At 31.7% G+C, this 11,749-nt stretch overlaps 1 protein-coding gene across 3 annotated transcripts; it reads left to right on the forward strand.

Moving 5' to 3' along the window:
• Positions 1-440: 440 nt before the first annotated feature.
• On the forward strand, positions 441-11,294 carry LOC148313188 (uncharacterized). 3 transcript variants are annotated; one of them, XR_015838143.1, is made up of 7 exons: positions 441-493; positions 2,151-2,269; positions 4,440-4,656; positions 6,455-6,595; positions 8,279-8,503; positions 9,327-10,374; positions 10,798-11,294. XR_015838143.1 is itself a non-coding variant. In XM_088266565.1 (6 exons), exons 1-6 carry the CDS (start codon positions 458-460, stop codon positions 9,456-9,458), a joined length of 870 nt encoding a protein of 289 aa, XP_088122691.1. In that variant the 5' UTR covers positions 441-457; the 3' UTR covers positions 9,459-11,294. The 3 variants fall into 3 exon arrangements, 1 of the variants encoding a protein (XP_088122691.1); XR_015838144.1 differs by having other exon boundaries at positions 9,327-10,336; positions 10,805-11,294; XM_088266565.1 differs by having other exon boundaries at positions 9,327-11,294.
• Positions 11,295-11,749: the final 455 nt, after the last annotated feature.

Consider the following 11,749-nt stretch of genomic DNA (forward strand, 5'->3'; position numbering starts at 1 on the left):
TACACACGTAAATAAATGCATATTTTGTTTTCATTACATACCTCAAAAATTTTAACTTTACTTTAGAACTTTCATCCATAGATGTCTCTGCTCAAAAACGTACTCATTTTGAGTTAAACGAATTATGTGTTAAACATAAAGCATCAAGCATCACGACAATGATCATGTGCTGAGATGAACAAAATTATGTATTCAGGTGTTGTCTGCTGAATTGTAAATAAGTTCTCACAAGGTATCCCTTTGTAAGCGTACAATACTCTACGTTTTCGAAAGACCCTAATAATTTAATTTCAGCTGAATGATTAAAAATTTGTCAATGTAAAATATACATGTTTAGCTATGACAACGATTGCGTATGTAAAAAAAAAACTATAAATCGTAATTCTGACAATGATCAAATACAAACGCAGACTATATACACAAGTTAGAAATATTTCTTCACAGTTCTAACGCTAACATGGCCGGAACGAAGACATTGCTGGCAGGCTTAAGTGTAAGTATCTATTATTTTAATTATATTAAATTAATTACATATTGTCAAGGGCTTTAACGTCAATTTCCGGACGATGTTTTTGTTTAATTTAACATGTAAATACAGGAATCGGCAATATTATTAGTTCCTGTATTTACATGTTAATAGGACTAAGCCACAAAGTGAAATACTAACCATCAAAACTAACCATCACGCCGCTTCCCCGCAGGGGTAGGCAGAGAGAATAGAGCGCTACACCACTCTGTCCTTGCAAACATTCTTCGCCTCTTCCACGTTCATGCATCTCCTCATACATACCCGCCGATTGTTACGACTCCTAACCTGACCACTTTCAAGTATTTGGCATACCTTATCGTGCCATGTTTTTCTCGGTCTTTCTCTGCTTCTTTTCCCACTAACATTCGCCTCATAAATTTGTTTTACTGTTTAAAGTGAATTCAAAGTGAAATACTTTTTGAACAATAGGTTCATCTTCAGTTCCAATTAGATGAGTTTTATATTATACCTTAACTATAATTGTTTCAAAATAATGATTTTGCTGATAGTTTTTCCTTTTAAAAACGTCTAACTGTTAGATAATTAACAACTGAATTGCCCCTTGCCGGGAGGCAAGAACACGTGGGAGGTGTTCTACGCCATACGTCTTTCCTCTGTAACTGAAATATATGGTTAGCTCCCACAGCTTTATATATTTGATTACATGAAATGTAATTTCATTCTGTTGTTACTTTTTTTTTTAATCATGTCATACAAATTACATAACCAAAGAGGAACTGCCAATCTAAGAATCCTAACATGAAAAATATCTACCAGTATTGGTAGGCTATTCGCCAAACAAAATCACTTGTTCTTATCATCATATTTTTTTTTTACTATATATATTTTAAAACAATATATGAAAGGTCCTATTACGGAGAGTTATTTGTCCATGGCTATACGGCTGTCCAAACTCAAAACACAGTAAGGGATATTTTTTTGTAGTACGTTTTTTTGTATTTTTGGACTAAGTAGATTCTACTTAGTCCAAAAATGGAAAAAAATGTCCCTTACTGTGTTTTAAGTTTGGACATCCGTACAGTGACTGTGCAGCTTTTAACATTGTCTTTGGAAATATTCCTCATAAGTAGGTTTGTCAGATTTCTGAAATGTTCAACCAGGACATCGGAATGCCTGTACCGTACAGTACAGTGAATAAATAATCAAGTAATTATCCTAAATAATCCTTCACAGTAATTTTTTTTGTCATCCATGATCAAATTTAATTTTTATTTTTCTGGAAACCATGACCGTCCCGGTTTTGACCGGAATGTCTGGCAAGTCTACTTATAAGTACTGAGATACTGTACCACTTAATAGTCGAATTTTGGCGAGAAAATTAGTCGGTGCAGGAAATCAACATCAAACAACTCGAAACAGGACTATCCGAACACTGCTCGGGTTATTCAATAAAAACAAATACATTTATATATTTGGCTTCGACCAATCAATACCACCAAGTTGGAATACGATTTGCCCGAGCAGCACTCGGACTCATCAATGCAACACAAACCCCTTGCCCGAATCGCGCTCGGGATAAACTGGCAACTAGTAAAATGTGTGATTTTACAAGACGTGACATAAATAGTGATGTGTTTATGTGTTTAATTCTTTTATTTAGGTGCTATTTTGCTGTCTGCTAGTAGCGGAATCAACTCCTTACTCATATTGCACATTCTGTCCATGTTGTTCAGGATGTCTCACGTGTCCCGAATCGCCTTGCTCCAAAATGGATGTCCCGTAAGTTTTGATTATAACTAACTAACTTACTAACCATCACGCCGCTTACCGCAGGGGTAGACAGAGAGAATAGAAAGACATGTTTCCCTGCCTTTGCAAACATTCTTTGGATTCCTGACCCGGCCGCTTTCAAGTATTTGACATACCTGATTGTGCCTTTGAATGTGCCGTTGGCACTAGGAGAGAGGGTTTAGAATCATCCCTCGGTTTGTATGGGGATGCAAGAGTGAACGATAATGGGAAGATATTGTTAGAGGTTTGCCTGGAATGGAATCTCGATTTTGTCAAATACTTTTTTTGCACACAAAGGAATCCATCAGTATACGTGGGAGAGACAAAATGAATGGTCCATTAGTGATTATGTCATCATTGACTGAAATCCGCCACAGCAGATACAAGAGTGTTTAGGGGGGCCAAAGTGGAAACAGATTACTTTTAAGTGGTTTCCATTTTTAATTATTCTCAAATTACCAAGTGAAATTTAAATTAAAAATAGATAAATAATACCACTACAGAATCAAAAAAATTCATTCAATCATTCTTACAAATCTATCCTTAAAGTCTATTATTTTACTTCCTTCTACTAAAAATTAACAGAAAACAGGCCAAAGTTAATCATATTCAACAGGTTGATAATAACTATTTTGTAATTAACTTTTAAAGTTAATGCATAAATAACAAAGCTATCAATTATATTCTCATTAAGATTTATATTGATTTCTCAACGTAGATAAGAATACTTTTAAATTCTTTGCTTAAAACCTGTTATTGGCTTGCTAAAGTGATCACTTTACACATGTACAACATTCACCAATTCTACCCATGACAACCATACTATTAAAATGTTTGGAACTCCTAGATATACTGATCAATTTCGTGACACAATTCACATGAGTTCACAACAGCCATCTATGTTCGAATGAGAAAAGCTTTTTTTAAGAAGAGATTGTTTTTATTTGTATGCAAGGTCCAAATCCTGGATTATATTCACATACTTGAGACCTGACTAAAACCTGAATTGTTATTTTTTATGCAGCTTATAATTTGACCAGTTATTTTATTTGCAACATTTTGAGTGTGTTCAATTACTTGTTCACAAATCTGGATGATCTCCACTAAAGAGTTATCCTTCTACATATATTTTACTGTTGAATAATTGAAACATTACAATTTGTTATATATTTCATATAATTATACATATCCAAACGATACAAAGTATTGTTCAAACATAACATAGTGTGCAATGACGTATTAAAAATGCTTGATAATAATATCACTTGCCACATGTTCCTTAAAATTCATGTGCACAAATATTTGAGTCTACATTTCAATTGCTCAGTGTCAGAATTTAGCATATCTGTACAAAAAACAGCTCTCTACTCAGCCTCCTTTTTTGACACCCCTTTCATCATTCTTTGAATTACTTCGACTTTCGACTATCACTTGAGGGTACTTGTCATTGTCTTGGGCAGCTCTAAACAGCGTCTCGACAGTTCTGATCCCTGTCCAATCTCGTATATTCCGGATCCAGGAGATCTGTCATCTGCCCACATCTTCCTTCTATTTTCCCTTTTATGATTTGGTTTTTAACCAAACATAAAACCATAGATTGACAGCGGTTGTTATTATGGTTTATAGCAAGGGTGGCCAACCCACGGCCCGCGGTCATGTATGACGAATACATGACCGCGGACCTTCAGAATATATTTTAAATCATATTTAAGTTATTAAAACCTATCAAGTATCTGTAACTACATGAAATGTATATATTCTGGTGAAAAGAAATTCAATAATTTGGTTTTATTTCAAATAAAATTGGTAATATTGTACGATTTATGTGTCCTAATTAATCATTTTGATTATTAAAATTTATAAAAATGTTAATTACTATACAGATACATTTTTGTTGGTTCGATGTGTGTTTTTTTCTCATATCTCATTGTAGTATTTTTTTCACATTTATTCTGATTATACTTTCTGATATTACCTCTGCATTCAAATTATTTATAATACTTAAAAAAATCAATAAGTATGAAATTCATTGTATTTTTTTATTATCTAATTTGTAATCAACTGTCTGTACCCGGGGTACAATTTGGGTGGCCAGGCCTGGTTTATAGGGTAACCATTACTAAATAACTGAATAATTTGGGTCTGTTTTTATTTCCAGCAATATTATCAAGCACTTGTGGAAATATCCCAAAGGAATAAGTGATATCGCAAAGGATTACAAGAAGGAAATTATCACTTTGGCCAAGAATGCGCGGCATTTGCCTGAAGAAGACAAAGTCAGGCGGTATGGACTTCTGCTATCCTTGTCTCTCTGGGCAGTAGACGTATACACTGGTTTCACATCTCCTACTGCTCCGACCTGTGTCTACAAACAGGTAGTATTGCATATTATATGTCAATAAGACAGTTTAGCGTGATCGAGTTCACGAGCACCATGATCGTGGATCGTGTATAAGCCAATAATTCGTTTTTTCATGCAAACCGGACTGCTGGACAGTAAAATTCCGTATAGTGCACAAGAGCTCTAACTTTGTGATTTTCCATTTTATAATTAAAATAAAACTTTGTTTAAAATTCACTATATATATTTTATTATAACTTAATTATAATGTCTACCGCTTTGGAAGCTGACCGCTTCTTTTTCAAGACTGATAATAATCTTAATACTTTTATTACGAGTATTAAGTCTTGAAAAAGAAGCAGTCTTAAAATCAGCTTCAAAACCGGTAGACATTATAATCAAGTTATTATAAAATATTTATAGTTATTTTAAAACAAAGTTCTATTTCAATTATAAAATGGAAAATCACAAAGTTATTGCTTCAAACAAAAATTATAAAATGAAATTGTTACGGTCTGAAAGAAAGAAAGGAGACAAATGAATCGCAATGGAATATTTTTAAAAATGGACTTGTAGTTAAAATTAATTGGTTATTTATTATGGTATTGTACAAAACAATGATTGATCCTTATCAAGATTGATCCTTACTCTCCTTAGAGTGTTACAGTAAAAATGTTCTAAGCAAAAAAAATACAATCTGAGAATCCCATTTTAAGAAAAGGAGTTTTGAATTTTGGGAACTGCGAAATTAAATCTGTGTTAATTACCCAGTAGACACATTCATAGTCTCACAGACATGTCTACCAGCTTCTAGTGAACTAATTCAATACTTAGATCATTTTTCTATTTGTAAATAAAGAAGTATATTCATATTCATGATTGAGTAAGGTTTCGATGTTCAACTGCTGTATAAACACAAAGTTGTAAGTGTCATACATATGATGTCAATTAGAAGAAAATTGTAAAAGCTCCCACAATTGATGGTCTCTTTTTTCACAATGATAAATTACCTTGTTTTTTTACAATATCATTTACGCATTTGCTAAACAAATACAGCGTCCAATTGGTCAAATATGAAAATTAATTCACAGTAAACTTGTTATTGCTACTACTACTTCAAACTACTTCTACTACCATCACTCTGTTTACTGGCAGAGAAGATGAAAGTCACATACGTCTATCCTGGCATACTCTCCTAGTACTCTCATTATGTAGACTTTTAACACAATAAGGTTTTAGCTTCTGTCCTTGTATTTTTTTCTTTTTTTGTAAATTCTTTTGCATTATATAAACATGACATAAATTCAAATATAAAAAATATTAATAAAATATAAATACAAAAAAAGATCCCACAAAGGCATGGCCTGTGTGTGGGTACACAATATAATTTAGGTCATAGTAAAGGGCAAGAATACAATATTATAAGTAGAACTAGAATAATAGTGTTAATATAAGATACGAAAAATACTTGACTATCAGAAAACAAAAAAAAAAATTTAAAAAAAAATAAAATTAAAAACTTAAAAAAGATGAAAAAGCATGCAAGTTAGCAAGCATGTACTATATGAGCTTAAATCTGTCTCTTCAATAAGGAATCTAAGCATAATTTTAATTCAACAAATACTTTTTCACATTTGCCAAATCTACTCTCTTTGTCATTCTCTCATCATCCATTCACTCCACAGTCTAAACTGCCTAATTTTATGATATAATAAAGACATAAAAATTGTAAAGACCACTAAAAGAGGATAAAAGTATTGTCAGTATTTATTTAAAACTGAATAATTCCAGGTTTTAACCGAGTAAAATTTTTGTAATATTGAATGTTCCAGCTTGTTGACAGTTCAATCTGTGGTTGCTCTGGCAAGAAAAAGAAGGCTCTGGTCGGTTACAACAACCTCTGTGGAAATGCTACAGATTTCACCATTCGTATTGGTATGATGGCCGCAGGATGTCCCGTTGATGATCTTGAGGTAATAAAATTCGTCATTAATTGATTCGGCAGTCACTTTGTGGTAAAATCTATCCATTTTTAATTTTTGATTTACTTAGTAAATACCACTATTTCTTAAAATCTACTGTGACACGTGTTTCGATGCATTCCGCATCATACGGTGTTTGAAAATGATGCGGAATGCATCGACACACGTGTCACAGTAGATTTTAAGAAATAGTGGTATTTACTAAGTAAAACATTAATTAAAACTAAATTTGGGTCGGGTTGTGGTCCCGTGGTTAGTGTCGCGGACTCTTGAGTCAGAGTTTCTCGGTTCGAACCCACTCTACCACAATTTGATACCTATTCCCAATGATGAGCCGCTTATGCTCACAGAAATACTATGAAATTTAAATATTTGTGTAAATAATTAAATAATTAAATCTGCTCCTTTTTCCAATTACATTCGCCTCATAAATTTGTTTTATCGTTCTTTCCCCACTCATTCGTTCCACATGTCCAAACCATCTCAACACACCTTTCTTAATTTTATCGATAATGCTTATCTTAACTTTGCATTCCTTCCTTATTTCACTATTCGAACATCTATCATACATCGTTTTGTCGGACATTCTTCTTAGAGATCACATTTCTACTGCATTCTGTCTACTTTCATCCTATTTTTATTTATTGATTTGGCATTTAATTTGTAGAACTCCATTTTAATTTATGTTTTAATTTTAAATCAAACACAGATTTTTTGAGTCTACTAAGTTGTATTTTATCAACAATCTTTGATAATGTGTTTATCAAAGATAATGCCCTAACAAGGCGAAACAATTGTCACAATATAATTTTTTTATGTGTTTTTGTTAATAAAATACAACTTAGTAAAATCTCTGTTTGATTTAAAATTAATATATACTTTCATCCTTCTTTTGCCAACTCCATGTTTCACTTCCATACATTAGGGTTGAAACCAGGACTCAAAATCAAATGTAATATTTGCAAAACTAACATGTTATTCTAGGTCAGAGGTCGGCAGGAGCGGCTCTATGCATAGACGTTTGCGGCTTTTCGCCCTCTATCAGCGAAAACAGTGCACGACAGAATTTCCAAAATGTCTTGGAACAAATGGAACAGAGCAGCGAGTCGAAGATATTAAGACTCGATATTGCGGAATTATTAGATGCGTCGTGTGATACTAACTTCTTTTCCCTAAAATTCACCTCTTCATATTTGTATATGACATATCTTTTCAACAACGTCATATATCAAAAATCTTCAATTTTCTGTTGTGCATGTTTTCGGAATGCCCAGAAAATGTACTATATCCCAACAAAAGCTGCATATTTTTAACATAACATTTACCCGCTTCAAGGCAGAAAGTGTTGTTTTTGCATTTTGAAGAAAAGGTATTGTTTAATTATTTTTTTTTAATATACAAAAATATTTTTCAAATGGAAAAAAAACCTTCAGGTTTTACCTCAAAAGATCTGTTGCACAGTAAAAAGTTCGATAAGTGGCTTAGTAATTATTTTTAATAATTTTTTTTTATATTCTTAAACTTTAAATACGATCTCCTGAAAAATCAATTTATTAGATAAATGACGTTGTTGAAAGGAGTGAACGATATATGCGGCTCTCAGGTTCTTTTGTTATCCTGTTTCCATGACAATATGGCTCTTCTCACTTGATAAACTGCCGTTCCCTGTTCTAGGTTGATGAAACTGAAATAGAAGTGTGCGAGTTCTCCGATTCAATGGAGAATATTCTGGAGCAGCTAAACCCTGATATTCCCGCAAGTCTGAAGGACCTTATCCTGAAGATGAGTGAGTCGGATGATGGAGACGATAATGACATTGCGTGTGCCGCTGCTGGCTCTGTCACCAAAAGCAGCATAGACTTATTTGTTAAACTCCTGGAGACCGATGAAATGATCGAGGTAATATAACCACACTTATTTATTGTAACTGCAGACAGTTGGTAGAATTCCATTTTAAATTTTTGGGTAATATATCCAAAATTAAACAAGGTTATTGGATTGAATTCTACTTTTATTTACATATATATGATAATATGTGACGGGTTTCGTCTTATTAAGACATTATCAAACAATCACTTGAGTGTTTGATAATGTGTTAATAATCTCTTAATTATTATAATTATATATTATAACTATATATTTGAATATATTACCCAACAATTCAATATGGAATTCTACCAACTGTCTGAAGTTACAATAAATATTTGAAATATTCATTTATTTTCATTTGTTTTCTCCGAAAAATAATGTTACTTTCACTTAAAATTGTGCCTTCATATCAATGAAATGTCGAGTTTTAGTTTAATATGTATGTGATAGATAGAGGATTCACTGCATATATATATGTATATTATATATTTTATATATTTATATATGTATATATATATATATATATATATATATATATATATATATATATATATATATATATATATATATATATATATATATATTTATTTATTGACTTGGCGTTTAATTTGTAGAACTCCATTTTAATTTATGTATTAATTTTAAATCAAACACAGATTTTTTGAGTCTACTAAGTATCTATATATATATATATATATATATATATATATATATATATATATATATATATATATATATATATATATATATATATATATATATATATATATATATATATATATATATATATATATATATAAATTTACCAAACTGGAAATATCTTAATAATAATACTTTTTATTGAATTCAACAGGTCCTGAGACTAAAAGCTTGTCCCGCTAGAATTCCGAGCTGGTGTTGTGCTGAAAGGTTTGCAGAATTAACTGAAAAAACTCATAAACTGAGGGACAGAGTTGATAAAATCATAAATGAACAATTTGAGTGAATCAACCGAGCAAAGTTAAACCTGTGTTTATTAAATTCATCTAAAATATATGGAATACGTTATGGATAACGTTATATGTAATATTATGAAATATGAAAGTACATACGTTACATAATACAATATCCACCTAAAAAAAGTTTTCATTTTGGTATAAGTGTTCCTTAGGACCCAAGAACTGTCTCTTCAATAGTCCCCACCCCTCAGGCGTCTACTCCCCTCACTACCCTTCCAAATATAACCCTGTTCATGTTTTTTTTAAATATATTTCACAAAAACCGTTTGAGTTGAAAGAAAATTATCCATGGCAATTTGATCTCAATTTAATTATCTACAAATTGGTATTTATTTCATTTTCATAAAATGTAAATATTCTGAAATATAGCTTCTTACATTGTTCACAACAAAAAAAAAAGTATTGCTTATATTCAATTTACTGGAAAACAAAAGAAATTGACTATCAAGAAACAGATTGATAGCATCGCCATACATTTCCCTACAAAACAAGACATATTTCATTATTGTAGGACAATTCATTTCAGATTTATAGCTTACAGCATCCGGCATCACAAGACACATTTTATGCTGCAATCTCAAGTAATTTTTGAAGTATGAAGATAAAATATATTAACATGTTGGCTGCCAACTACGAGATGACTCGTAGATTGCGTTCTTTGTTAGGACGCAGACTAAGAGTTATCTCGTACTACGTATGCTTGCCATATTCGTGCAGCTACGATAAAATTTCTAGTTTATAAGTGCTAATATGGATAGATGGCTTCTTGGAAGAGAACAAAAAAATAAATCCTGGGTTATATGAACAGAAAATTTATTTAATTTTAAACATCTCATCAAAGATGAAGAAGAATATAAAAGGCTGGGCATTTACTTCTTTACATCTCACCAATAGATGTCTCTAGTGAAAATCTAATGATTCAAGAACAAATTTTCTAAATTGGTTCATATATCGCTCACTCCTTTCAAGAACGTCATAAATCAAAAATCGTCGATTTTCAGATGTGCATGTTTTCGGAATGCCCAGAAAATGTACTATATTCCAGCAAAAGAGGCATATTTTTAACTTAATATTTACCCACTACGGGCAGAAAGTGTTATTTTTGCATTTTGAAGAAAAGGTATTGTTTAATTATTTTTTTTAAATAAAGTAATTATTTTTCAAATGGAGAAAAAACCTTCAGGTTTAACCTAAAAAGATCTGTTGCACAGTAAATAGTTTAATAGGTGGCTTAATATTTATTTTTAATAAATTGTATTATATTTATAAACTTTAAAAACGTTCTCCTGAAAAAACAACTTTTTTGATTTATGACGTTCTTGAAAGGAGTGAGCGATATATAGAACTTCCAAGAATTTGAGTAGTGTGGTTGTCAATAATGGGTAGAATTGGTGAATGTTACACATATGTAAAGTGATCACTTAAACCAGCCTATGACGGTCGTCAGCCCCGTAAATGCCCAGACTTCCATATTCTTCTTCATCTTTGATGAGATGTCAAAAAATAAAAGTTTAGTAGATCAGTTAGTAGGGGACTTTCAGCAGATTCCAAGTAGGCCGTCTACTTCTTCAACTGAGGTCCGCTCGAATGGCAAACTACATGTTTTGCGTATAGGATCAAAAAGAGACTGTGTGGTTTGCTCACGGAGGGACAAAAATTGGCAGAGGCAAAAGACTTATGAATTTTGTGACACTTGTCCTGGGCAGCCTAGGATGCATTTGAGAGATTGTTTTGTTAGATACCATACATTGAAACACTATAAAATTTTAAAATAGTAACCAATTGTCTTGTTTTTTTCTTAAATAAACCAATTAAAACACTTATCGATTGGTTTTATTGTCAATTTGTAACATAACAATTTCGAGGGTTTGTTTTTATTTTTTTCTAAAATTAACTATTTTTGTGCAATTTGCAAAAAAGTACACTCAAGTTACTGGTATGTCATACAAAAAAAAGTCTTGAGTGCAAAGAGTTAACGTGTGCTCTGGCCAAAATATTTTTTTTATAAACATGTCGACTTAATCCATTCTATAGTAACCGATAAAATATATATCTTATAAAATAAATCCCATTTTAAAAAAAAGGACCTCAATGTAAGAGGGTTTTTTTAATATATGATTATTATTCCTCATTATGCCAAGGGAGCATTATTCCTCTGTTAAAGCATCATTATTTTCAACGTAATGTACATTTAAACGTGATGATGACAAGTGGCGGTGTCCACACACTGTGTCGATTCCCAGGAGGATGAAAATAAATATTTGCTATCATGGATTTT

The sequence above is a fragment of the Brachycentrus maculatus genome, unplaced genomic scaffold (assembly GCF_059751285.1).
Source record: "Brachycentrus maculatus isolate JH-2025_06_01 unplaced genomic scaffold, ASM5975128v1 h1tg000017l, whole genome shotgun sequence".
NCBI classification, from domain to species: Eukaryota; Metazoa; Arthropoda; class Insecta; order Trichoptera; family Brachycentridae; genus Brachycentrus; species Brachycentrus maculatus.

What these genes read in the sequence shown, in the direction of transcription:
- LOC148313188 (XM_088266565.1), top strand. Translation starts at nt 458, where the DNA reads ATGGCCGGAACGAAGACATTGCTGGCAGGCTTAAGT. An exon ending in CGACCTGTGTCTACAAACAG is followed by an intron (nt 4,657 to 6,454) that starts GTAGTATTGCAT and finishes TGAATGTTCCAG; the next exon opens with CTTGTTGACAGTTCAATCTG. An exon ending in AGACCGATGAAATGATCGAG is followed by an intron (nt 8,504 to 9,326) that starts GTAATATAACCA and finishes TGAATTCAACAG; the next exon opens with GTCCTGAGACTAAAAGCTTG.